The 27,657-nt window shown below is 52.8% G+C and overlaps 2 protein-coding genes across 2 annotated transcripts in view; one reads left to right on the forward strand and one right to left on the reverse strand.

Moving 5' to 3' along the window:
• LOC103607563 (AFG3-like protein 1) overlaps positions 1-16,909 on the forward strand; it is a 22,673-nt gene extending 5,764 nt beyond the window's left edge. The window contains exons 5-13 of the mRNA XM_008592056.1: positions 1,905-2,042; positions 2,717-2,870; positions 4,442-4,549; positions 5,229-5,354; positions 12,585-12,695; positions 13,872-13,987; positions 14,651-14,851; positions 14,934-15,128; positions 15,462-16,909. Of these exons, the coding sequence (XP_008590278.1) occupies positions 1,905-2,042; positions 2,717-2,870; positions 4,442-4,549; positions 5,229-5,354; positions 12,585-12,695; positions 13,872-13,987; positions 14,651-14,851; positions 14,934-15,128; positions 15,462-15,680 (1,368 nt within the window). The 3' untranslated portion in view covers positions 15,681-16,909. The remainder of the gene's footprint in view (positions 1-1,904; positions 2,043-2,716; positions 2,871-4,441; positions 4,550-5,228; positions 5,355-12,584; positions 12,696-13,871; positions 13,988-14,650; positions 14,852-14,933; positions 15,129-15,461) is intronic.
• A 934-nt stretch (positions 16,910-17,843) lies between these two features.
• Positions 17,844-20,702, reverse strand: DBNDD1 (dysbindin (dystrobrevin binding protein 1) domain containing 1; the record flags this gene model as incomplete). The annotated part of the gene is made up of 3 exons (XM_008592060.1): positions 17,844-19,344; positions 20,087-20,227; positions 20,543-20,702. Coding segments are annotated over 3 exons (459 nt in total), but the record flags the coding sequence as incomplete, so codon positions are not given.
• Positions 20,703-27,657: the final 6,955 nt, after the last annotated feature.

A 27,657-nucleotide genomic window follows, 5' to 3' on the forward strand; every position in this document is an offset into this window, starting at 1 on the left:
TTCGGATCCCACATACAGACCGGCCGCTCACGGGCTGAGCGGGTAGCGGGGGCAACACCGAGGGCTGCGATCCCGCTGCCGGTCCTGGTCCAGTACGGGCGCGACACTGAGGGTTGCGATCCGTTGCCAGTCACGAAAAAAAAGACAAAAAGACAAAAAAAAAAAAAAAAAGAATCTTGTTTTAAATGTGCTGCATGCACCACATATTATTTATTAATTTTTTTTTTTTTCCTGCAACTGGCCAGTCTGGGGATCTGACCCTTGACCTTGGCGTTACAGTGCTGTGCTCTGACCAGCTGAGCCAACTGGCCAGCCCCTATCTACAGTCTGAGAAGCAGAACCCTCTGTATTTTTATGACTTAACTCTTGTACAGTTTTCTCACCCACTTAACTTGATAGCAGTTTTTAAGCAGTTTGTTTTTATTTTTATTTATTTTTGTTCTTGGGGGGTTGGGGGGACTGGACTGGTCAGTATAGGGGTCCAAACCCTTGACCTTGTTTTATAATGCCATGCTCTAACCAACTGAGCCAACCAGCCAGCCTGTTTTTATTTTATTATCCAAAGCTTTCAACTTAGTTTTCGAAGAAACAACTTTTTTTATTCCTGTTTTATTATATGTAATACTAAATTGCCGTAACTAAGATCGTAAGTACAACTCACATGAACAGTTTTGGGATTTGCCACGGCTGCCTCTTGGTAAGCCTGCAGCCTGGTGGTGGAACAGGAGTGCACAGTGAGCCTGTCGGCGTGTTTCAGCCTGTGTAGGCCACTGTGTTGTATGGAGGAGGCTGAGCCTGGTGAATCACAGAGGGCAGGTCTCTCTGCTGGTGCCTTTTTGGGGTTATGGGCCCTGTGAGCGCCTGACAGAAGCCATGGGTTCTTTTCTCAGGAAGGTTTGCATGCCACGCAGTCAGTTTGCAGACCTTTCAAGTCCTCTCCAGGTGTTGGACCAGGCTGAGAGCCAGTATAGGTGAGGCTTCTGTGACACCCGGGCGATCACAGTAGCTTCCTGCTCCCATCAGCTCCTCCCTACAAGGTGGGCCTACCGCACAGTTTGTTCTGAGCAGCAAAAACTGCCAACCACCGTGAGCATGGGGGTTGGAGCCAGGAGGGCTTGCATCTGTGTTAGAATTTCGTGGGTGTTGGGGCTAGAAAGCCTGTGAGTGGGATGGAGGTGCAGCCGCACTGCCGTGGGCTCCCTGTGGACACTCTGCTGGCAGCAAGCCAGGCTGCTGTTCCAGTCTATTCAGTCAGGTTTTGGGGTGGATGCTTCTGTTTGCTTTGCAGAATTTCTTTTTTAGGCATAATTATAATCCATAAAATGAAAACAGATGTGTTAAAAGGCATGAATTGATGATTTTAGACCTTAAGCCAGAATAGAAGAGACAGGTCACAGAAGGGAAAGCAGGTGCCGGGAACATGAATGTTGCCCAGTCTTGTGATGTAAGGATGTTTCCACCCTTCAGGCCAGCACAGTGCTAAGCGTGGCAGAGCTCACTGTGACCAGAGGTGGAGAGGCAGGCTGGTTCATTCCTGGTGGGAGTGTGTTTTGGTATCCTTTGACAGTAATCATCATAGTAAACATTCAGACCCTTTGATCCAGCAAGTCTACCCGTGGGAGCTTTTCCTGCAGAGATAACCTGTTCACCTGAATGGGTATAGGGAGGGCTTTCATTTCTATATTATGTCCATAATGTTTGAACTTTGTGTGGTGAACTTGTGTTAATTTTGAAGCAGAAAAATTGACCTCAGGCTTTAAGAGTGGTGTGTTTGATGGGTTCTTGTTAGTCATCATAGAAGTCACCTGCTTAAGAAAACATTCCTAGTCAGACCGAAGTAGAAAACAGGACTCCAACCTCCATGCACCTCCTGTTGCCCTTTAAAATTCTGTTTTCTGTTTCAGGGAGCCATGCTCACGGGTCCTCCTGGTACTGGCAAAACCCTTCTTGCCAAAGCGACAGCAGGGGAGGCCAGTGTGCCCTTCATCACTGTGAATGGGTCGGAGTTCCTGGAGATGTTTGTCGGTGTGGGGCCAGCAAGGGTAGGTGGGTGGGAGGCCAGCTGTGGAAGGTCAGAGTGTGCTTCTCGATAGGACTGGCTGACTTGGACAGCTGCAGGCCTATGTGGGGCCCTCATGGGAGGGGGCTATTAGGTTTGGCAAGACGGAGAAAAGGGAGAGAGAGAGACCCGAGCCAGGCGCCATTTCAGCCAAAAAGCTTTATTCCACTAACGTGGAGGGGAGACTGAGCCAGATCAGTTCCCCTGAACAAAGGAAAGCAGGGGTTTTTAAGCCTTTGAGGGTTCTGGCAGAATAATGGGCAACTTTGAAATCAGTGGTATGCAAGGTGACACAGCCCTCGTGGTCTGCTAACACCTGGTCATTTAGGGCATAGGCTTCTAATTAGTGTGGCCCCTATATCAGCGCAAAGTGCTCCAGCCCGAAGCTGGCTACCACAGCCCACAAGATGTTCCTTTGATGATAACGGTCATGTTCACCCCTTCCCAGGAGAGGAATTTCGCTGCTCAGTTCCTGGAGCAGAAAAGGGAAAGGGGAGGGGAAGAAGGGGGAAGGTTGCTTTAACCTGGCTGTGCTGATGTTAAGCCAGCCATGAGGCCTCGTAGGGGCAAGTTTCAGAATGAGGGCTGAGGATAAACTGTCTTTTCTGTCTTTGTACCAGTAACAAAATACACTCTTTATGTGGATTCCTGTTTCAGGTTCGTGACATGTTTGCAATGGCCCGAAAAAATGCTCCTTGTATCTTATTCATTGATGAGATTGATGCAATTGGTAGGAAGCGAGGCCGGGGACACTTTGGAGGCCAAAGCGAGCAAGAGAATACCTTGAACCAGATGCTCGTGGAGATGGATGGTGAGTGGACGCTCTGCGGCAGGCCTGCAGTGTTGGCACCGCCCTTCCCCAGCCTTTTCTCTATAATGACCCTCATTGGAAGTGAATCCTTGATCATTTTGTGTTTAAGGAAGGCTGCTCTCGGACATCATGGGGAAAGCTGTGTTAGATCCACACAGTGCCCCCCAGTGCCCCATGATAGGACACGTGCAGGCACGCACTGGCCTCAGGTGGAGGGGGATTAGCTGGGTGAGGAGGTGCCTGCTTCTTTGGGGAAGTAGACCAGGTACATGAGTGTTGGCTCCTGACGGTGCCACAGGGTGGTGTGGAGACAGCTCATGCCCTTCCACCTTGAGCCTTTGGGGGCTGCCCTCCCTTACCCAGAATCTCATAGACACCCAGGACTTCTTCCTCCCAAAGTGATTCTAGCTAAGCTATGACCCACAGCCTGCCAGTTTTGAATTTGGAGAAGCTATCGTTGGATCTCTGGCAGTTTTTATCTTCACTTTAGCTTTAGGGCCATGTGTTAGGGTCTCTAAGACCACCCCAGATTCCTTGATTTGGTAGGAGGAGTACAGGTCTCAGCACAGGGTTGGACTTGCAGCTGTGATTTATTACAGTGAAAGGACAGAGCAAAGCCAGCCAGGGGGAGATTGGGTCCAGCTCCCAGAGTCCTTTCCCAAGGGAATCACGTGGGGTGTGCTGATTTCCCAGCAATGAGTGTGTCGGCACGTGCAAGCACTGTCAACCAGGGAAGCTGGCGAGAGACTTGCTGCTCAGGGATGGCTCCTCTGCCTGGCACATACCCAGATTCCATACACCAGGGGGAAAGCTGGTGTTCCACATAAACTATGTTGTTTGCATAGTGTGTGCCCAGGAAGCTCTCTTATCAGAGAGTGGTGGGAATACTCCCAAACTGCAGCTCCCAGCCGAGGGCCTAGTTGTAAGCACACCTTTCTGAGGACAGTGGCCAGAGCTGCTGTGTTAACTCTTTTCTGCATAGGTTGAAAACATTTCCAAAATCTTTTATTGTCTTTAGTATCCAATAGTAATTCCAAATAGATCATTACTCTGTTCTATCTTGAGGGACTGACTGGAGAGGAAAGGGAGCAGGGTGTCTGCTCTTCCTCCTCTTACCTCCCCCTTTGCTGGGCATCCTGTTCTCCGCACAGCCCCTTACTGCAAGCCTCCCAGGACCTCAGTGCATGGATACCTCCACTACCATGGTGGGGCACCATGTGGTGTCAGAGGCTGGCAGGAACCAGGGTCAGGAGACCATGCTCTGGGACTTGACTCTCCAGGGCCAGGCTGTGGAGTTCCCAGTTAGCCAGGGAATATCTGGTTACCTGCTGGTGGGTGGTAACGTATCTCAGCTGAAGCAGTGGGGCCTGTAAGAACTGTGGGAACCAGAGGGGAAGCCTTCATGAAGGGTTCCTTCCTGCAGAGGCTTAGCAGGGAGCGGAGCCAGCAGAAGTGGAGCAGAGTCAGTGTAGGCTGACCCGGGGTGGGCGTCAGCTCTAGACAGGGACAGGGGTGCAGGTGGGGCCCTAGGGTGTGCTTTCTGTGGAGTCACCTGCTTTTCACGTGTCTAGGGTTCAACTCTACCACTAATGTTGTCGTGCTGGCCGGCACCAACCGCCCTGACATCCTTGACCCTGCCCTGATGCGGCCTGGCCGGTTTGACCGCCAGATTTACATTGGTAAGTGCTCTGGTCCTTTGGGTACGCAGGTTTGGTCCTTCATCCCCTTGGGGTTAAAAGTTTGGTCATTTGCTGTTTGTTTGGAGGAGATTTTGATGGGGACCCTCAAGCAATTAATGTAACATCTTGGAAAAGTGGAGACACTTGTGCCCCAGGTTGCTGCTGGGGGCTGTGTTTGGGCAATCCACTTCTCTGGAATAACCTATGTGGTTGGGCCTGCGAGACTGTCGCCGCAGTGCATATAGGTGGGAATGATGCCACAGATTTTTATCATCCAGCTTTTGTTTTTCATTCGGTGTTATAACACTTGACAGTTTAGAGGACAAGAATGTACCTTTTACCCTTCACCCTGAGAACCAGCCACTGTCCTCTTCTCCTGTCCTTTCCCATTTGTTAGAAAGCACTGATCTTGTGTGGACATCTCCTGCTGCCTAGGGCAGTCGTTGTTGCGCTCATTGTTGGGTTGCATGGCCCCTGGGGATGGATTTAATACTGGCCAAACACAGTTAGTGGGGAGATGTTTTAATGCACTGAAGAGCCAGATGCAGGTGCGCCTTGTTTCTGCCATTGCTCCTGGCCCCGTCCAATGACCACGGCAGGGAGTTCCTGGCACCCCAGGCTGTCCTGGCAGTTCTGGGAAGGCCCAGAGAACAAAAGAACTTGTCTCTTTTTTTGTTAGGCCCCCCTGATATCAAAGGTAGGTCCTCCATCTTCAAGGTCCACCTGCATCCCCTGAAGTTGGACAAGAGCGTCAGTAAGGATGCCCTGGCAAGGAAGCTGGCAGTGCTCACCCCGGGCTTCACTGGTGAGTTGCTGGCTGTGCCGCTTGTCTGGGGCAGGAACCGAGCCCGCTCAGCTCTTTGTGGTTGGCAAGTGGTTACTGGTGTTGCCCATTTGGTCCTGGCAGTGATCACCCTTGTCTGTAGAACTTGGAGCCTGTTGGGACATCTCAGAGCCCTCAGAGATCTTTTTTCTTAACCCCCAAGCTAATTAGTGTCCATTTGGATTTCTGTTTTAATTCTGTTCAGACTTAAACTGCAGAGACCTAAATGGACTGTGAGGAGAAATCTGCTTAAGTGACGATTCATGTTGTATTTTGGTCCTGGTCTTGAGCTCCCACCTGAGGAGGGGTTTCCTTTGCTTGTCTCTCTTGTTGTTAATTAAAACTGGATGTTTTGTACTAGGAAACTTCCTGCCCTTCCAGGGTGGTCTGAACTCCAGCAGTGGGTGGGGATTTTTCCAGAGGCTTCCTGACTAACTTAACCCCGTTTCAGCAGCTCTTTGGAAGCCTCAGTGCCTCATGGTTACTATGGCAAGCTGTTGACCAGGGCCCCTGACCCACACCCACCTGCCCTGCCACCACTGGAACTTTCTACTGTGGAGTCTCATCCCCTCCAGTCACCTCGGGCTCCCCAGCATCCAGGCCAGTGGTGGGGACAGGTGTGCTCACACAGGAGTGTACCTTTGCTGCAGGGTGCTCCTCAGGCTGGCACATGTAAGGCCTTATCTGTCACATGCCCTGAATGTGCTTCCTGCCTCTTGTTCTCTCCTGCTGTGGACTTCAGGTGTTCACTTACACACCAAAGTTAAGAAACTGGAATAAATTACACAGACTTTGGTTTTCCCTGCCCCTCAGCATGGATGACTCAGTGGGGATGACTCAGCACTGCCCCTCAGCAGGGATGACTCTACAGGGATGACCCGGCACTGCCACTCAGTGTTGATGACTACATGGCAATGACTCAGCACTGGCCAGAACTCACTCTGGACCAGTCCTGTGGGGACCTGAGGAGGCCACTTTGTCAAACTGCCTCCCCCTCTCAGGTTACTCTTATGGGTTCTGCTGTGCTAAGGGTAGAGGCAGACACAGCCTCTGTGTCAAGATGCTAGGCTCAGAGAATTGCATCCCCATTCTAAGACACACGGGGGAATTTGTGGAATTCCTATAGTAAAAGAACTGTTGACTCATTTTGAAAAGCCACAGAAATAATTATCAGTTGTGTAATCCCAACATTCTACTCTTGAGAACCTCCTCTCCACATGCACTGTACGCCCCTGTGGAGGAGATTCAGCCATTTTACGCCTGTGTGGTCCCTCGGAATATGGGCAGTTTAAAATTCACTTTTATTGTCTCTGCCCATTTTGTTGAGAAAAATGAAAGAAAGAAGGCATTTAAAAACTTGGCAAATGATTCAATAGAAAGGTATAAAGTAGGCAAAGAAACAGGTAAGTATGGTCTATTCACAGGGAGAAAAAGAAATGAACAGAAGCTGTCCAGAGGCTGCACAGACATTGGACATACTAAACAAAGTCTTAAAATCAACTCAAAGATTTATATGCTCAAAGATCCTAAAGGAACCATGGGCACAGAACCAAAGGAAACCAGGAGAAGTGTTTGTCTCAACAACAGAGAAGGATAATAAGGGGAAAAGTACTATGTACGACTGAAAGAAAAATTCATTAGAGGGGTTTAACAGCAGATTTGAATGGACAAAAGAACAGCGAACTTGTAGACAGATCAAATGAAATTTTCTAGTCTAAGGAGCAGAAAGAAAAAAGAATGAGGAAAAGTGAACAGAGCCAGAGGGACCTGAGGGGCCCCACCAGGCAGACCAACGTGTGCTTCATGGGAGTTCCAGAAGGAGAGGATGGAGAGCAGGGAGCACAAGGGGTAGTTGAAGAAATTATGGTTCAGAACTTCCCAAATTGGATAAAAGACCTGAATTTAAACATTCGAGAAGCTCAGCAAACTCCAAGTAGGAATGAATTTAGAGATCCACAGTGAAACATTCTAATTCAACCGCCAAAAGCCAAAGATAACCTTGAAAGCAGCGAGAGAGAAGGGACACATAACATATAAGGGATCCTCAGTAAGATGAAAAACTGATTTCCCATTAGAAACCACAAAGGCCAGAAGGCACTGATGACATGTTCAATGAGCTGAAAGAAAAACACTCCACCAAGAATTCTGTGTCTGGCAAAACTATCCTTCAAGAGTGAAGGAGGGGGCCGGCCCTGGCTCACTCAGGAGAGCATGGTGCTGTTAACATCAAGGCCACGGGTTCGGATCCTATATAGGGATGGCCTGTTAGCTCACTGCGTGAGCATGGTGCTGACAACAACAAGCCAAGGGTTAAGATCCCCTTACTGGTCATCTTTTAAAAAAAAAAAAAAAAAGTGAAGGGGGGCTGGCTGGTTACTCAGTTGGTTAGAGCATGGTGCTGATAACACCTGAGGTCTGGTGTTCTGATGGTCCCTATACTGGCCAGCAAAAACCCAAAAACCAAAAAACCCCACAAACCCCAAATAACCCAATTTAAAAATGGGCAAAGGAATTGAATAGGGATTTCTCAAAGGAAGTTGCACAAATAGCAAACACATGAAAAAATTCTCAACATCACTAAGCATCAGGGAAATGCAAATCAAAACCACACTGAGATAACATCTCAGTTCAGATAGACTGGCTATTATAGAAAGACAGAGACTAACAAGTCCCGGTGAAGATGTGTGAAAAGAGGAACTCTTCTACACTGTTGCTGGGACTATAAATTAATGCAATCGTTATGGAAAATGGCATGGAGGTTTCTCAGACAATTACAGATAGAACTGCCATATGATCCAGCAATCCCACTGCTGGGTAAATACCCAAAGGAATGGAGATTATGTTGAAGAGATACCTGCACTCCCATGTTTATCGCAGCTCTATTCACAATAGCCAAAATATGGAACTGACCTAAATGTCCATCAATGGACGATGACTGGATAAGGAAAATGTGGTATATGTACACAATGAAATACTACTCGGCCATAAAAAAGAATGAAATTCTGCCATTTGCAGCAACATGGATGAACTTGGAGAAGATTAAGTGAAATAAGCCAGGGACAGAAAGAAATTCTGCATGTCCTCACTCATAAGTGGAAGCTAAGGGAGAAAGAAGGAAGGAAAGATAGATCACAATAATACATTAAATTTTCATTAGGAGAGAACAGATGTATGGTCACTAGAGGTGGGAAAGTGGGAAAGGGGAGTGGGAGGGGGGTTGGGAGAAATTTGGTAATGTACACAACAGTTACGGTTTGTAATGAACATGCTTGTGATACTGATTTGATCATCACATGTTGTACAGAAACACTGGTAGTCAACTCTGTACCCCATCAATTATGTTTCAAGAGTAAAACAAAAAAAAAAAAAAAAAAAAAAAGAGAGAGAGAGGAATTAAGACATTCCAGATTGAAAAGAAGCTTAAGGACTTTATTACTAGACCTGCCCTATAAGAAATGCTAGGAGTCCTTAAGGCCGAAATGACAGGACACTTGATGGTAACTCGAAGCCCTGCAAAGAGATAAGAATGCTGGCATAGGTGACTCAGGTAAATGTAAAAGCCAGGATGATTGTGTTTTTGGTTTGTAAATTTTTGTTAAACTATATAATTTAAAAGACAAGTATATAAAACTCGTTCTAAATCTGTATTGATGGAACGTCAATACAGATGTTGTCTTTATACAACTGTATAAAGATGTAATCTGTGACAATAACAACCTAAAGGGGAAGGGAAGGAGATTATTTAGGAGTAGAGTGTGTGTATTGTTAAAGCCACAAATAGAAATGCTGATTTTAAACTCCAAGTGGAAGAGCAGGGGCTCCAAACAGCCACAGCAGTCGTGTGAACAGGGACAGAGTCAGAGGATCCACACGTCTGTGCTTGAGCATGTACCTCAGAGGTGCAGTGAACACAGCAGTGTGGCACTGACACCAGGGTGGACATGCAGACCCGTGCAGCAGAGTTGAAAGTCCAGATAGAAGCCTGTACAACTGTGGTCAGTCGATCCCCCACCCCCGCCCTACAAAAGAAGCTTAAGGACTTTATTACTAGACCTGCCCTATAAGAAATGCTAGGAGTCCTTAAGGCCGAAATGACAGGACACTTGATGGTAACTCGAAGCCCTGCAAAGAGATAAGAATGCTGGCATAGGTGACTCAGGTAAATGTAAAAGCCAGGATGATTGTGTTTTTGGTTTGTAAATTTTTGTTAAACTATATAATTTAAAAGACAAGTATATAAAACTCGTTCTAAATCTGTATTGATGGAACGTCAATACAGATGTTGTCTTTATACAACTGTATAAAGATGTAATCTGTGACAATAACAACCTAAAGGGGAAGGGAAGGAGATTATTTAGGAGTAGAGTGTGTGTATTGTTAAAGCCACAAATAGAAATGCTGATTTTAAACTCCAAGTGGAAGAGCAGGGGCTCCAAACAGCCACAGCAGTCGTGTGAACAGGGACAGAGTCAGAGGATCCACACGTCTGTGCTTGAGCATGTACCTCAGAGGTGCAGTGAACACAGCAGTGTGGCACTGACACCAGGGTGGACATGCAGACCCGTGCAGCAGAGTTGAAAGTCCAGATAGAAGCCTGTACAACTGTGGTCAGTCGATCCCCCACCCCCGCCCTACAATGTTACCAAGACTGTTCAGTGGGGGAAAGAATAGGCTTTTTAACAAATGGTGCTGGGACAACTGGATATTCACATGCCAAAGAATGAAACTGGTCCTTTACCTCACACCATATGTAAAAAATAACTCAAAATGGGTAAAAGACCTAAAGTAAAGAGTTAAGGTTATAAACTTTTAAAAGAAAACACAGAGGTGGATCTTTGTCACCTTGGATCTGTCAATAGTTTCTTAACTGTGACACCGAAAGCACAAGCAGCAAATGAAAAAAATGGGTAAATTGGCCTTCACCAAGATTAAAATTTTGTGTATCAAAGGACACTATCGAGAGTGAAAAGACAGCACACAGAATGGAAATCATGTATCAGACAAGGGTCTAGTATCCAGACTACATAAAGAACTATTATAACTCAGCAACAGAAAGAACCCAGTTTAAAAATGGGCAAAAGATTTGAATACGTTTCTTCAAAGAAGATATACAGATGGCCAAAAAGCACGTGAAGATGCTCAGTGTTATTTGTCATTAGGGAAATGTGAATCAAAACAACAGTGAGCTACTGCCTCACACATGCCAAGATGGCTGTAATCAAAAGACAGCTGGTGAGGAGGTGGGGACAAGAATCTGTGTATGTTGCTGAAGGGAATAAACCATGCTGCAGCCACTGTAGAAAGCAGTTCGGCAGGTTTTCAAGAAATGAAACAGTTACCACGTGACCCAGCAATTCCACTCCTAGGTGTATACCCAAGAGAGTGGAGAACAAATGTCGCACAGACATGTACACGGATATCCATGACAGTGCTATTTGTAACAGCCTAAAAGTGGAAACACCCCTGATGTCTGCCAGTGGATGAGTGGATAAACAAAATGTGGCATATACTGTAATAGACACCATTTGGTTGTAAGAAGGAATGGAGTACTGACGCATGCCACAACGTGGATAAACCTATGTCACCTCCCACAGAGTGACGGAGATGCAAAAGATTACTCAGAGCCCATGTATTCAGAGCAATGAGAAGCCCAAAGGGACTGCACCAAGGAAAACTCCTTCAAGAGAGGGGAGCCCAGGCACAGCCTTGAGTCAGTTTTTGCTTCAGTTTTTATTATAAGGAGAAGAAAGTTACAGAAGAAAAACAGGTCGTTAATCAATTGTAGTGAAAACATAAACTGGCTACGTGACAATCTTCATTAAAGTATGTGTAATTTAATGTCGTTCAAGCAATTTACCATCAAAAAGAGTCAAAACAGCTATGTTATGTACAAAAAGAAACAGAAACAATGAGATAATCACCAAAGTGCCTAACTCCCCAAGAAACTCAAACTGCTTGGGGCAAGATGTGGAACATCCCTCAAGCACCAACTAGCAGAATATCCTTGAAGATTTTAGCTCACATACTTTCCCATCATTTAGGTTTAGCTGCACCAAGGGCAACTGCCCCCAGAGCAATCACTTTTCACTGTGCTTTCTTTTTTTTTTCCTTTTTGTCTTTTTTCGTGTCCGGCAACGGATTGCAACCCTCAGTGTCGCGCCCGTACCAGACCGGACCGGCAACGGGATCGCAAGCCTTGGTGTTGCGCCCGCACCTCGCTCAGCCAGTGAGCAGGAACCGGTCTGTATGTGGGATCCGAACCCTTGGCGGGAGCGCCGCCGCACTCCCAACCGGCACACTGTAGCAGTGTGCCACCGGGCCGGCCCCAAGTCAAGCTTTTTCTTATGCATGGAATTGCCTTCCCCATCCTGGTGAGATCCTACACATCCTTCAAGACACAGCTTAACTGTCCCTTCCTTTATGACATCTCTCCCCTTTCCCCTGAGAACAATCACTCCCTTCCTCCTCTGAAATCACATAGCAGCATAGTTACAGTGCGCCACCGGGCCGGCCCCTCACTGTGCTTTCAATCCTCTTATCTACATCAAAGGCTTTAGTCCTGTGAGAGTTTTCTGGTCTTTCTCAATCTTAGCATTTCTATGTGTTTTACTAAAAGGTTGGGCTTTGGCCCCGTAAACTAGAGGCTTTGGCTTTCTAAACTAAGGAGTTTGGTCCTCTGAACTACATTTGTTTTATTTCTATCTCATTACTAACTTCTTAGTCAATATCCTCTACAAACCTAGGAAAATATGCTGAGTGAGGGAAGCCAGACACCAAAGGCCATGTGTTGTATGATTCCATTTACATGAAATGTCCAGAATAGGCAAATCCATAGAGACAGAGAGCAGATTAGTGGTTGGCTGGGGGTGGAAATGGGAATTAACTGTAAATAGGCACAGGGTATCTTACAGAGATGACAGAAAATGTCCAGAACTAGATTATGGCAATAATTGCACAACTTGAAAAGTTTACAAAAGATCTCTGATGTGTACACTTTGAAAGGGTGAGATTTATGGCATGTAAACTGCACTTGAGTAGAGCTGTCTGACAGAAGCCTGGCTGAGGGTGTGGCTGACAAAGCAGTGCCTGCACCTCGAGGTTGTCTGCTGAGGTTCAGCCCGGCCTCCCTGCGGGTTCTCCTCTAATAAAACTGATGGGGTCGAACTCCAGCAGCTGGGAGCACTGACTGTCGACTGTCTTTTCCGGGGTCAGGTGCACATATTTCCAACGTCTGCAATGAGGCAGCCCTGATTGCTGCCCGCTACCTGAGCTCTTGCGTTCGGGAGGAGCACTTTGAGCAGGCCATCGAGAGAGTCATTGGAGGTGAGCTGGCAGCCTCAGGAGGGAGGGGCGTTTCCAGCTCTGATCACGGCAGGCTCCTCTTGGGCTCCAGCCTCGCTTCTGCATCCAGGAATGTGACTAATTTTCTAAACCAAAATTTAGGACTTAGTATCTTCAACAGTTTTTGTGCCCCTTCTGGGAGAACTTCAAGGGGATCAGAGGGCCTGAGGAAACAGATTAGAGCCAGGTTTGGATGCCGGCAGCAAGTCCTCCCAGGAAGGGAGGGGGAGGGGCCAGAACAAATGGGTTTCCTGGGAAAAGCCTAGTGGAAGCTGCAGGAACCATCCCTGGGATCCCGTTGCCTGGCCTCTTGGGACTGTTGCTGTGAAAGGTTAGTATGTTTTCTTCAATGCAGCCATCTGGGCAGTAGTTTGAGTCCCACAGCACCCCCTGTAGCTTGGGGCAACTCAGAACTTCTTAGCCGCTGAGGAGCCTGGGGAAATGGAGGCAGCTGTGGATTAGGGTCTCCCAGGGTTGCTAGATCATGGGATGCCGGATGCTGCAAGGCATGTCTGTTTGTCCCTGGTGCTGTTCCTAGGGATGGGGATGAGAGAGTGGCCGTAACCCCGCAACTATGAGAGCCCACATCAGCTAGGTGCAGTGGTTCTTGCTGCTTCATCTGTATTCAACTTTTTATTGGAGTATAGCATACAGAAAGTGCATATGATACGGACTAGCCCAAAGCAGACACTCCCAGGGCCTCTCGAGGGCTGTCCTGGGAGCTCTGGGGGTGGATTTCTGCAGAGTGGCTGGTCTGAGCAGGGCCAGGTGGAAAGTCTGTCTTGGCACACACCGTCCTCTGTGCCTCCTCTTTGCCCTGATACCTGCTTGGATCTGTGCTGTTGGGTTGTTGAGAATCGCCTCTCTTTGCTGTGCTGCTAATTAGTCCAGCCACAGAAACTGACGAGTACCTCCCTGTGGCTCATATGCAGCTATTTTTGTTGGCTTAAAATGGGCCTTCTGAAGTCCATGTGTGAGGTGCATGGGGTGGGATGCCATCCTCAGAGCTGGGGCCTTTCTGCCCTCTGGCATGGAGGAGGGGTGATGTGCAGTGGTGCCTGCTGCACCGTGCTGGTGGTGGGAGTGAGGAGTCGGCCCCCACTTCCCAGCTGCCCATTCCTCCCATGCCTCTTACTCATCCGGGAATGTGATTTACAGGCCTTGAGAAGAAGACCCAGGTCCTGCAGCCCAGCGAGAAGGAGACTGTGGCCTACCACGAGGCTGGGCATGCGGTGGTGGGCTGGTTCCTGGAGCATGCGGACCCCCTGCTGAAGGTCGGTCTCTCGCCCCCAAGCCAGTCTGCCTGCCTGACCAGAGCCCCCTTTAGGCCCGGGCATCCGCCCCACTGTGTAGCTGTCCCAGTGCCAATGTGTGGGCACAGGACGTTCAAGGTGGTACCCTTTGACTTTTCAGGGAACGTACTAGCCTAATTTGTCAAAACATTCCTTGTGGGGTGGGAAGGCAGAGGAGGGGGTGTTGGTTTCAGGTGGGGGACCTCGGCAACCTGACTCTAGAGAATCTTTGATGTTAGGCTCGCTTTGCTCCCAGGGGGTGGATCTTCATGATCAGAGGACCCTCCACAGGCAGGATGGAGATGATCACCACATTAGCCTCCTGAGCTGTAGCCCCTGGATGTGGGGTGTGCTTCTCAGGGTGCCCCACTCCCAGGGGGTGGATCTTCATGATCAGAGGACCCTCCACAGGCAGGATGGAGATGATCTCCACATTAGCCTCCTGAGCTGTAGCCCCTGGATGTGGGGTGTGCTTCTCAGGGTGCCCCACTGGTGGGTGGTGGGGCCCTGGGTGCTGTCTGTTTCCCACACTCTGGTGAAGGGACCGATGGCCAGAGCTGGGGTGAGGTCGGTCTTGGAGCTCCAGGGGCAGCAGCTGTGGGGGGACAGTGTGGGGAGTGACAGGGCACGTCTCCTGTCTCGCAGGTGTCCATCATCCCCCGGGGCAAGGGGCTCAGCTATGCCCAGTACCTGCCCCGGGAGCAGCACCTCTACACACAGGAGCAGCTCTTTGACCGCATGTGCATGATGCTGGGGGGCAGGGTGGCTGAACAGCTCTTCTTTGGGCGCATCACCACGGGGGCCCAGGACGATCTGAGGAAGGTCACCCAGAGTGCCTACGCCCAGGTAAGGGGCAGGTGTCCTCTTGCACAACATCAGGTGGCTGCGTCAGGCACACGCTCACCCTCAGCTCCTTGTGCACTTCCAGATCGTGCAGTTTGGGATGAGTGAGAAGCTGGGCCAGGTGTCCTTCGATTTCCCCCGACAAGGCGAGGCCCTGGTGGAGAAGCCGTACAGTGAAGCCACCGCCCAGCTCATTGACGAGGAGGTTCGGCACCTCATCAACTCCGCCTACACACGGACCCTGGACCTGCTGACGCGGTGCCGGACACAGGTGGAGAAGGTGAGCGGGGCCTTGCCTGGAATGGCAGGTCGTGGTCAGGCTATGTCGTCCTCGTGGCCTGCTCAGGTTTGGGGCCGGCCATTGGCAGTGCCTGTTAAGCACAGCCCTGCCTTGGGAAGGTGTGAGCGGATCCCTCAGAGCAGCCTGACGGGGGCGCTGTCCTTTTTAGGTGGGCAAGCGGCTCCTGGAGAAGGAGGTGCTGGACAAGGCCGACATCGTGGCCTGCTCAGGTTTGGGGCCGGCCATTGGCAGTGCCTGTTAAGCACAGCCCTGCCTTGGGAAGGTGTGAGCAGATCCCTCAGAGCAGCCTGACGGGGACGCTGTCCTTTTTAGGTGGGCAAGCGGCTCCTGGAGAAGGAGGTGCTGGACAAGGCCGACATGGTGCACCTGCTGGGCCCGCGGCCCTTTGCAGAGAAGTCCACGTACGAGGAGCTTGTGGAGGGCACCAGCAGCCTGGAGGAGGATACGTCCCTTCCCGAGGGGCTGGAGGGCTGGAACCAGGGACTGGAGGAGGGGAGCATGGAGCAGCGCTTGCAGGGGAGCCCTGTGTAGCCTCTGTGGGGCAGCCGCCTGCACCCTGAGCCTTTGCAGAGCAGCTGCCAGAATCACCGGAAAACAAATTAAAACGTGATCATCACAAACAGGCCTTTCAGATAAGGGTGCTCTGAACCCTTAGAGAAGAGCACTGGGAGCTGGCAGCAACCAGCCAGAGAGGGAGCAGAGGAGGTGCCCCGAGTCCCTGCACCCTGTTCCTAGAGGACAGTTGGGTCCTGGGTCCGAGGGCAGAGGAAGCCAGGCTCACCCATGAGGAGCTAAGGGTAGGGCGCGTGTCTTCCTGGAGCCCTGTGTGCAGGAGCCTGCAAGGGGCTCTGGACCCTCAGGATCCTCACATCAGGCACTTTCAGTGGAGACAGGACCTCAGGCTTTCCTGGGGAGCCTGCTCTTGTGGAGAGGGACTGATGTGGGTTGTCTTAAAATTGCTCAAACACAGAAGCCCTCAGGGTTTGAGGGGGTAGAATTAAGAGAAGGAAATGAAAGCTGATTATCAAGGGAAAGTCGGGTTTAAGTAGCTGCTGGGACTGGGGGAAGGCTGAGCAGTCCTGGTGAGGGAGGACGAGTCTGAGGGAAACGCCATTCCCTCAGCAGGACCTGGTGCCTATGCTTGGAGTGGGGCTGTTGCTGACCAGGGCATGTCTGGATCTAATTCATCCCCTAGTAAGCTTCTGTTCCCTGCGGCCTCTTTTTGTTGGACTCAGGGAAAGGAGGGTCTGCAGGGCCCTGGCAGCTTTGTTTGTGGAGAGGCCATTGCTCTCAGGTCTTGGGACAGCCTCCTATGGCCCTGGCACCTGTTTAACTCTCTGCCTGGTATTGGGAAGCTCTTGGTAGGAGGAGGCCAGGCCTGGGTTGTGAGCTCTGGGCCTTTTTGATGGTTGGACTGAGAGAGGCTCAGCTTTTTCTTGTTGGTCCTGGGATGTGATGAGGGCCCAGTGCTATGGGATTCAGTGAAAATGTCCCTGTGTGCTTTCTCCAGCATGCGAGCCTATATGCAGGGCTCACTGGAATCCCAGCAGTGACAGACTGTGAGCAGTCAGTGGTGTTAGCTGCCCCCTTCAGGTGGGTGGGCGGCTGGGAGTCTGGGTCATCTGGGATAGCTCGTGACCCCAGGAGACCCCCTGTGCTCACCCTCCACATGTCCAAGCCCAGATGCTTGGACTTTGTTGTACATCTTACAAATCGTTGTTTGCCTCAAAAATAGAACTTCCAACTGGGGACAGGCACTTCCAACTTTTGCTGTTTGTAAAATGTACATTATTGAATTCCTAAAATCTCCAGGACTTAGCCTGTACCGTGGCCTCCACCAAACCTAGATTAGCCGGGGGTCCTGTCGGGCCCAGTTTTGAGGTTCCCTCTAATGGAGGTGGGGGTGCTCCCTCAACCCCAGCAGTCCCTGTGACATTGAAGCATCTGTGGTGGGGCCTCCCGGAGCATGGTGCTGTCACAGGGTCTCGGGAGGTTGCTGACCTGGCGCACCTGTGGGGCTGGCTCTGGTGGTGACTGGCTCAGCCCATGGTTTCCACCAGCATACCTGGGAGAGCCTGGGGTCTGTCACTGGTGAGGCTAGAATGGCCATCAGCCACTGGACACGGCCTTACCTCTCGAGGCTGTGCTGAGCAGCCGTCTCCTCAGCACCCCCTTCCCTTACCAGCCCCTGCGTGTGGTCCTCACAAGCCGCTCTTGACAAAGTGGGACCAGCCTCGTGCCGGCGAGTCCTGTTCTCCACTCTTCCTGTCCTCCCAAGTGCCCCTCGAGTGAGTTTGCCTCTCAGTGGCTGTCAGTGGATGGCTGGCATCACTGCCAGCCCCTGAGACATGCCAGTTGGGCTGAGCCAAATGCATGCTGCTTGTGGGTGCTGCTCCATCGGCGGCAGAAACCTCACACTCTGGCCCTCAGCGCGCCTGTGGCTCCTGGGCCCTGGAGCTCTGGTCATGGCTCTCTGGCAGAGTGATCTAACTGCCTCCTCCAGCCTGGGCCCCCTTTGTGGGCACATGTATGGCAGGATTTTCACTTGCTTATGGTTCCTTTTGTCGTATTAGGGACTAGAAATCCAGGGCACTTGTACCTGAAATGTGACCTAGGTAAGCACGGCCTGGAGTGCAGCCCAGCGGGCCCTGCATCCCGGTGTCAGCCAGAAAGGAAGAGACACGTCAGGCCTTAAAATGGGGGTGACGCTTTAATCCCACGCTTTGTAATTGAGCTCGGTGGAGGCTGCAGCAGGAAGGGTGGAAAATGGGGGGAAGACCCTGCTGGGTGGGAGTGTGGCCAGCGGCGGCTGGTTTTTTATAGGATCAAAGGAGAAAACTGGTTCTGTTCATTGGAAGCCAAGGACGGTTTTCATCTCAGGAGACCTGGCTGGGGTGGGAACTGGACTTGCCAGTGGGAGGCGGTTGGGGGTGGGGTGCTCAGCATTGGGAGCCGCAGCCCAGGGCCTGCCCCAGGCATCTGTCCAGGGGAGTCTGATGAAAATGAAGATCAAGAGCTTGTTTTTCTTCCCCAGAAACATGTTAGTGGGGAACAGGGCAGGGCAGGTTGCCTTGGGGAGAGAAAGCTTCAGCTTTTAAGACCTTTCTTGGACTTGGTGTCAGACAAGGAGACTATTCTGTGTCCTTTAGCACATAAAAAGCAGCACTGGGAGCCACTCAGCTGGGTGCCCTCTACGCGCCCCACCCCTGGCTGTGCCCAGGATAGACCTGCAGAGTGCGCCTGACAGGGCCATGCAGCTGGGTGGTGGGATATTGAGAGCAGACCCTGCCCCCATGCAGTCCAGGAGGTTCCAAGATGTCTGGGGATGTTTGGTGTCCTCATCTCTCAGTCATCACTGGCAGGGGCCAAGAGAAACAGCCTTACGGGTGGGCAGAGGGAGGGGACCCTTGTGCTGACAGTACCTCCCTGGGGCGGAGGAAGGGGGCAGGACTGAAGTCAAGGGGGAAATTTTGGGGACAGACTTCCACCCAGGTGCTTGGCTGGACAGCAGAGCGTCCCGTGAGCCACCACTAAACCCACCTGCAGCTTCCAAGCTCGGTGGCAGGAACACTGGGATTGGAGAGCCCCCACCGCCCCCTGGTATTCTTGGAGCAGATCTTCTCACCCTGAGCCTGCTAAGGAGTCTTATGACAGACGAGCGCATGGGTCCTACAGACAGAAGTTTCCAGGAGGCCCAGGCCACCCCTTGTTTCATCCAGGGGCAGTGACTCCACGGTGCTGCCATCCCTGATTCAGGATCAGAAGCAAGCTGGACGTAAGGCCACTGGGCTGTGCTTGTGCCGGGGGTGTCAGAGGTGCATGGCCAGGCCTGACGTGTCTCCCAGGGAAGCCACTGGTTCCTGTGGGGCTGAGGCCTGTACCCTGCAGGCGTGGTGGCCCCCAGGCCAGCAGGAGGTGATGGCTGCAGCCACATGGGGAGGGTGGAGTGTGTCCATGCTGCCAAGGCTGCCTGCATTTATCATCATGGTGATGTCCTGTCCCCAGCCCTGCAGCGGCTTGGGGGCAGTGGAGACAGCCTAGTCCTCCTTGGGCCCCTCCACAGTGAGAAACATGTCCACGGTTGTGGCCTGCCGCTCAGGCTCACCCAGGGGCTGCTTCTCGCGGTTCTGCTCAGCCCTTGTCCTCGTCCAGGCAGGCGAGCACAGGCAGCCGGCCCGGGGCAGTGGGTGCATCCCTGGCGAGGACATGGGAAGTGGAATCTAGCAAGGCCAGTGACCTGGAGTGGACACGCTGTGACCTGGGCATGTTACTCCTGCTGAGGCATCTGCTGTGATAGCCCCTGTGCCTGCCTCTCACATGGGCAGCACAAAACGCAGAGCTGACCCCACAGAAACGCAGACTGGTGGGTCTGCTTGGTCCCTGGCAGGGGCTTCCTGATGCCCCCAGCATCACTGTGCACCTGCTTGAGCTTTGCCTCCTCCAGGTGTGAACCTGACTCTGGCCCCTCCTGCTTGGTCTGCATTGACCCAGGTGGGACCTCCCCAGAGCCCTGCAGCCCTCACTGACCCTCTGCCTGTCAGGAGTCTTCAGTCTGTCTGTAGGGTGTGGGGGACTCAGACCCCAGCCCCACCTCCCCAGACAGCAGCCACGGCCCCTCAACATGCCCGGCTACCTTGGGGGTCAAAGGCCGATGATTGCTTGGGAACCACAGGGAAAACCAAGTCAATGAGCTGAGGAGGAGCCCAGGCTTGTGGGTCCCCACCCTCGCCTTTGTGTGTAGCCCAGCTCATAATTAAAACATTTAGTAAATTCTGCTTTCAATGGGATAAGTGGCCTTGTGGCAGGAGGACAAACGTGTAAAATGCAGATGGTGACAAACACTAGAACACCCGTCTGAGATGGAATTATTTCTAAAAATGGATTTGGGGAGCAGCAGCCCGGGACTTCCCAGCCCCTCACCCCAGACCCAGCCTCACCTGCTGGGGATTCGCTGTTCAGGTTCTCGTCATCTGAGTCAGCAAAGACCTCGGCCAGCTCCTGGTCCGACATGTCAGTCAGCTCGGTGAGGTCCAGGAGGTCAAAGTGCACCTCCAGAGAGGAGACGCTGCTCAGTGGCTCTGGGGGCCAAGGGACACAGTCACCCCCACAGCCCCATCCCAGCGAGGGTGCTCAGAGCCCAAGGGCCTGAGAAGGTCAATGCTGCTGCCTCCCACAAGATGGTGGACAAACCTGTACTTTTTGTAAAGGCCCACAGCATCCAGATAAGATTGGGGCAAACCCAGACCCCAGGGCATCTGCACACTAGAGAGAGCTTCCGAGGCCCTCCACTTCCCAGACGGTGCAGCCGAGGGCCCAGCGCCAAGGCTGTGAGGCCTCGGCCCTGGACCCCACCCTCACGCAGTGTGCACCCTGGGGCAGGTGGCGATACTTACGCCGCCTCTCTGTGACCTGCAGGAGCCCAGGTGCCGGTATTGGGATGCCCACCTCCTCTTCGGCCACAGGCGTGCAGCAGCTGCCACCTGTCCCGTGGGCTGGGACACCCAGAGCAGCCTGTGGCACCTCAGCTTCTTTCACGATCTCTGTGTCAGAAGACAGACATTACCTCGCAACGGGCTCCCACCTCCCCACCTAGGTCTCAGGGTCGGGGAACTAGAGCACTGGGCACATCAAACCGTCATTTGAGGCTCTGGGTAATGATTGGGCAGTGCCTGGGGTTGCAGCCATGCCAGGACCTGTCGGGGCAGTGATGACTCGGGTTTCCCAGCCTAGCCTTTCTGGTTCCCTTTAATCCAGAACAGCCCCCGTGCTCCCCTCTCCTCTGTGGACTGATGTTTCCTTGTAGAAACCTGTGTGGTTGTACTGAACTCAGAACCACACATTCTCACAGCAGAAGGCAGGTAGAGACGGGCAGCTGCTCTGCTAGTCTACAATACCTTCGCCCCAGTCACACCTCACAACTGGGCGGATGTCCTTCCAGGTTTTTTCAATGCAATTTTATTTTTCAAAAGTGTAATTGCTTATTTCATGTTTAACAACTCTTCTGTCAGAGCAGGAAGCCCCTTGGGGGTCTGCTTGGTGGAGACTGAGCCCCTCGGAGGTGGGGCCAGCTGCCTCCAGAGGCACTGACCACACCATTGGTTGCTCAGACCCAAGGCTTGAGGGTCATTCTGAACTCCTGTTCTTTCCATCCTTCCATCCACACACCCTTCAGAATGTTCCAGAGCCCTCCATCTACTGCCCCTTATCCCTGGGGCCTCTTCCACCTGCCCTGCTCTTGCCAGGGGGTCCTGTCAGCCAGAGTTGAGCACATCTGCTTAGTGCATGGCCCCTTGGCCCCTGGGCCCCTGGGCCCCGTGGCTCCATCTCACTTAGGGAAGAGACAAGCATCCACCTTCCCGTCCCCTTCCCACCTGTCCTTCCACCTGCCCTGCTCTTGCCAGGGGGTCCTGTCAGCCAGAGTTGAGCACATCTGCTTAGTGTATGGCCCCTTGGCCCCTTGGCCCCTGGGCCCCTGGGCCCCATGGCTCCATCTCACTTAGGGAAGAGACAAGCATCCACCTTCCCGTCCCCTTCCCACCTGTCCCTTGTCCCCACTGTGGCGCCACTGCTGGCCTTCCTCCCGGGAGGCCCTTCCCAGGTACCCCAACTTCTCTTGGCTCGTTCCTAGACCTTTCACTGGAGGGGCCTTCCTGGCCTGCCTGCCCCCCTAGCACTCACTGTATACATATGGGATGAATGGGTGCCTTGCGAGTACCGCATGGGGTCTCTGGCAGCACTGGCTGAACATGGGAGCTGCCGGGGAGTGATAAGGTAAGCAGGGGCAGCTGCTGCCCTGAGTGTTGCACTGGGGCATGTCTGGGGCTCCCAGCAATGACAGCTGCCTGCAGGGGTCGGCCTGTCCTCCTGATGTTAAATGTAACAACTCTGGTTGCTGCCACGTGGGACAGGATCTGGAGATGCCCACCCCTCCCCAGCTGAGCTGAGGCAGGAGTACTGAGGAGTACAGCTGTGGACAGGTGGCCTGACCTCTTCTCGGGTCTGGGGGATGGTCAGGCTGGGCGGGGCACAGGGGATCTGGTTTCCACCTCTAGCGGTTTTTGGAATGCAGTTTTCTGAGCCTCCTTGGAGGGTAAAGTTACACCCACTGGTATTCTGGCTCACCCCTAGCCCCTCAAGGACAGCTTCCTGCCCAGAGGACACAGCAGAAGAGGCCTAGATTCTGCTCCGAGCGGGCAACCAGAGAGCCCTGAGTCCACAGGGGTGTGGGTGACATTTCCCAAGGGGGTGTGCAGCCGGCGGCCCCATGCTCCTCCCTGAGGGTACGAGTGTGTCACTTGAGTGTGCTCATGACCACTGGCCTGTGTCATGATCATAATTCCAAAATGCTTCCACACAGCTCAGAGTGTGCCCAGGGCTGTGGTGTGGCTGTGTGGCTCTCTTGGGCTGGGCAGCCCAGGAAGGTGCTGGCCTCTGTCTGGGGCGTCCATACCAGCTGCAGGTGAGGCTGGGGCCTCAGACCCGCTGGGTCCAGAGTGAGCAGGTGCTGCCCAGGCTCGGCTAGCCCAGAGCCCCGAGGGAGGTGCAGAGGGTGTAAGGACCTTCCAGGAAGCCGTGCTCTAAGCCACAGGGACACTCCCCAGGCTAGGCAGGGCCCCACATAGAGCCTCCACCCCAGAGCAGGAGGACCCTGGCCCTTGACTCCACCTTTCTGACAGCCCCCAAAATCAAGGAAACGCGGGGAGAAAGCAGCTCTGCAGAGGCCTGGGGAGGTGGCTCGAGATTAATGACAGTGGCTCGTGGTTTTCTGGTTCACGCTGCCGCGGGGAGAAAGCAGCTCTGCAGAGACCTGGGGAGGTGGAGGCCTGGGGAGGTGGCTCGAGATTAATGACAGTGGCTCGTGGTTTTCTGGTTCACGCTGCCAGGCATGGTCCCAGCATTCCCTTCCTCACCTAACCCCAGCTTCCAGCTACTGGGAGAGGACAGTATAACATACTGGGTTTTATACTTTGGAGATGAGGAAACTGAGGCACAGAGTGGCTCACACCTGTCCTGGACATGCAGTGGCCTCTGATCTGGGTCATGGCATGGGGCTGGTGGCAGGGGACCACAGTTCAGCCAGCAGAGAGAGAACACGTGACTCTGGTTTTAAGTTTCCCTGGGCCCTGACCCATGGGGAAGTGGATTTCTGAAAGAAGGTGGGGTGGAAGTGGGGTCTCACTGGTTCATTCATCCATCCCTCTAATAAAGATGGCCCAAGTGCCCACCCTGTTCTGGGGACATGCATGGACAAAACATGATTCCTGCCCTTGGAGGGGCAAATGGTACCAGGGGAGCAGCAGGGCTGTTCTCTCATTTTAGGGGGTCGGGAGGACTCTACTGAGACACGGAAGAGGAGTCTGAAGGTGGGGGAGCTGTGTGATACCTGGGGGAGCCATGGCACTGGAATAGCACATGCAAAGGTCCTGAGGGAAGTGTGGCTGCACATCTGAAGGACAAGCGGGGGTGGTGGGGGCCCGGGCGGGGTGTGTGTGCAGGTCATGCGGATGCTGTTTGGAGAGTGGCTTCTACTTTAAGTGAGCCTGAAGAAGCCACAGAAGGGCTTGAGCTGAGTGGGGCGGCTTCCACCTGCACTTAAGGGTGAGGCCAGTGAGGACACGGTCCAGGTGGGAGAGAAGGCTGCAGGCACCGCCCCCTCCGTCCTCCACACATGCTGGCTCCTTCTGCTTGTGCTGAGACGGGGGCCCCAGCAGGATCTCAGCCAAACAGCAAGCTTGTTCTCCACCTTACATTGGGGAGGGTGGCTGGGAATGCCACCATTCCCCATTGTAGGTCCTGGGATCACAAGGGGCCTCAGACAGCCCCTGGGACCAAACTCGAGCCCCACAGGCACAGCACCCTGGTCATATTGGCCCTAAGAAGCTTATCTTCTCATATATGAACACCCCTGAAAGAGCAATGCATCTGCAGTCGACGGTGTCTTGGAGTTGATGGGATTTGGTCCCCTGAACTTTTGATGTCGCCAGGTATTTAGCTTAGATTCTTTTCTGCCTTCCTTTGGCAGTGGTCTGGTCTGTATTCTGTAAATTCTGGTGCCCTCGCCTGTGTCACAGCTGTGGGGGAGGAACCGTACAAGATACAATTTTTGCCAGCAAAAGAACACTAAGCTTTTGGTTGGAAGAATGTGATGGAAATAAGTGGCTGAGTCAAAATGCCAGGGACAGATGAGGCCTGAGCTCCCAGGAGGAGCAAGATTGATCTAGGCCACCATGGAAGACAGTCCAGCAGTTCCTCAAATGATCACACATGGAGTTACCACGTGACCTGTCAGTTCTACTGCTAGGTGTATACCCAAGATAAATGACCACACACGTCCACACACAGACTCACATGTGAGTGTTCACAGCAGCACGATTCACCGTAGCCCAAAGTGGGTTAATGAAATGTGGCCCACATGCAATGGGGTACCATTCAGCCATGAAAAGGGATGAAGGCCTGACACGCTGTAGTGAGGATGAACCTTGGCAACACTGTGGTGAGTGCAAGAAGCCAGTCACAAAAGGCCACATATTACATGATTCCATCATGAGGGATGTCCAGAACAGGAAAATCCATAGAGAGTAGATCAGTGATTGCCAGAGACTATGGGGTGGGGTGGGGGTGATGAAAATATTGTAAAATTACGTAGTGGTGATGACTCTACAACTTTGTGAACATACTGAAAATACTGAATTGTATACTTTACAAGTGTGAATTTTTGATATGTGAATTATATCTCAATTAAAAAACAATCCTCAGTGGAAACAAACAAAGGTTGCTCTTGGCTGGAGTGGATGGCAAAGCTGGGGCACGAACGACTCTCGTCTGCTGTCGAGGAGGCTGGGATTGGGATGAGCAGTGTGGCTCCCAGCAGCTCCGCCTGGCCCATCACTGTGTGCTAGGGCCTATGCTTGGTAGGTGCACAATAAATGCTTCTTAAACGAATGAGCCCAAGACCCCACAGTTAGTCAGTAGCAGTGCTGGGAATCAACAAGGTCTGTCTGACACCCTCTTAACAGGCTCTTGTGGGAGGAAGGGGCAGTTCCCCACAGCGAGACCTGCTGCTCCTCACAGGGTGGGAAGCAGGCAGGAGCGGGCAGCCTGGCTCAGCCACGGGTGGGGTGGGCTCAGCAGCCCCTGGGGCCGCCAGGACAGAGTCAAGCCCCAAGAAGGGTCCCAGGGTGTGGGGTCACAGCAATGTGGTGTTCTCAACCTGACATAGCCTCTGTCAAGCGGGGGAGACCTCAGCTCCCTGTGGGGGCTGCTGCTGCCTTGACCTGTGGGTGGGCACTGAGGCAGCACCCCCGAAGGGAGACTGGAGTTGGGTGCTACAGTTCTGCCCCGCCAGGCTTCCCAAGGGCTGATTGCTGATACCTTGTGCTATGCTTCTGACCTATTTTCCAGCACATTCGTGACTGGAAAACTTAGCCTAAATCTCATGTTCCCTGCTGTGCCCCCAGGGCCATACCCAGACACCGCTGCACAAATGAGCAAATTAATGAAGTGAATGAGTGAATACATAAAAAACAAAATGGCCGCAGAGAGGGAGAGATGTTCACAGGTCGGGGGCACCTGTACCCCATTCCCAGCACCTCTGTCCCTAGATTCAGGGCCCCACCCACCCCCAGCATTTCACATGCACTGGGAAGGCCCCGTCTATACTCCTCGCCTCCTGAGGGCACGGCCACGGTCCCTCTCTTTCCCCCTGTAGACCCTCACACAGACTTCGAGGTAGGAGTGGGCTAAAGCCCTGGTTTTCCAAAAGCACCAGTTGGAGCCCCTCGAGGAGGGCACCCTTCACACCCCTATGCACGCTCCACGGTCTATACACTTTGATATTAAGAAATCATTGCTAATTTGTTCATGTGAAAAATTGTGTTTTAATAATGCTTTCTAAAAATCTTATCTTTTAGAGATAATTTCCGAAATATTTGTGGATGATATAATATGTCCAGATTTGCTTCAAAATACTACCACAGGGAGGTTGGAGGGGGTCTGGATGTGACAGCCTCGCTGTGGATCTGGAGGCTGAGAGGTGGCACATGGGGCTTTATCACACTGTTCTCTACTTTGGAATGTGTGCCCCATTCTCCAAAATAAAGTTTTCAAAAGTAAGTGAGAATTCAGATAATGGCAGTCATAGTCATCAACATGTGACCTCATGAACTCACCAGCCCACTTTGCAGATGAGGAAACAGGGTTAAGACCATCAAGACCAAGAGTGCATGAGGGCCGGGCCCACATGTCCCTGCTGCGTCCCCTGCAGGCACAGTGCCTGCACAGAGTGTGGTAAACAAATGTCTGTGCACTGAGTGAGTGAGGTGTCCAGCCAGTAAGTGAAGAATTCAGAAACTGAACCTGCTCTCTCTGCCCTTTCAGCAGAGGGGAAGTTCTCCTTCCCTTCCCCAGAGCAGGAGAGAAGAGACATTGACTTCCTTTTCCAAAGGCCTCTGTTATCTGACTGTGGGCTCCCACAGCCCTGCAGTGAAAGGGGGGCTGTCTCCACTAACAGATGTGCAAATGGAGGCTCTGAGGCCAGCGTCTCACAGCTGGGAAACAGCGCTGAGGTCCCCAAGCCCTCGTTCTGCAAGCCTCCCCCGTCCTGTACCCTCAAGGCTGGGAACACCCAGGGTCCTAGGACTGTGGCAAGAAAGACCTCTGTCCGTCCCTATGACAAAATAGAAAACCCAAACCCACTAGCCCCTAGGAGTATCTGGTGGTGCTTAGAGGGAGGGTGACAAGGGCCTCCAGACAGGACATTGTTCCCCCGCACAGATCGCAGACAGTGGCAGTAGACCCACTGCCTGACAGCTCCTAGGGACAGCCCGAGGCTTCAGAGGAGGCCGCTGTGTGTGGTTGGGGGACCAGTAGGTCCCCTGTGTAGTTACAGAGTGGCAGGCTAGCCTGTACCCCAGGAACCTGCTGGCTCCCTGGATTGAGAACTCCAGGAAACCCAGGAGGCCTCGCCCGGCCAGGCAGGTGGAGGAGTCTGCAGTTTGCACCCGAGTTCCTAGGCTCATGGAACCCGAAAACCCTTCTGGAAAGGCAAGGGGGAGGGGGCCAGTCCTGAGTCTTCCTCCCGTTACAGCCACCACCCTGCCTTGGGCGACTCCAAGCGAGGAGACCTGGGGCAGGACCTCAACCATCAAGGGTCCCCGACCACTGAGAGGACAGCCCATGAGCACCCATCCTCCTGGATGTGTGCGCCCCCACCGAGACCCCATCTCAGCCCCGCGACCCTTGCAGGATCCGGTCCCGCGGCCTCTGGGCGAACAAAGCGGAGGCGCGAGCGGGCGGGGCCGCACCTCGCCGACCCCAACCCCGAACTCCGGCCCGGCGCGCCCCTCCCCCTCTCCCCATCCCCGCCGGGGCACAGGACGAATTCGGGCCACCCGGCGAGGGGGGCGTCAGGCGCAGCTTCCCCGGCCCACAGTGCGGAGGACAGGGGGGCAGGGACGTGGTCTGTGACCCCCAGCCCGGGGCCGGGGGCGCGGGGGCTCGAGCGGCCGCG

The sequence above is a fragment of the Galeopterus variegatus genome, unplaced genomic scaffold (genome assembly GCF_000696425.1).
Source record: "Galeopterus variegatus unplaced genomic scaffold, G_variegatus-3.0.2 Scaffold7541, whole genome shotgun sequence".
NCBI classification, from domain to species: domain Eukaryota; kingdom Metazoa; phylum Chordata; class Mammalia; order Dermoptera; family Cynocephalidae; genus Galeopterus; species Galeopterus variegatus.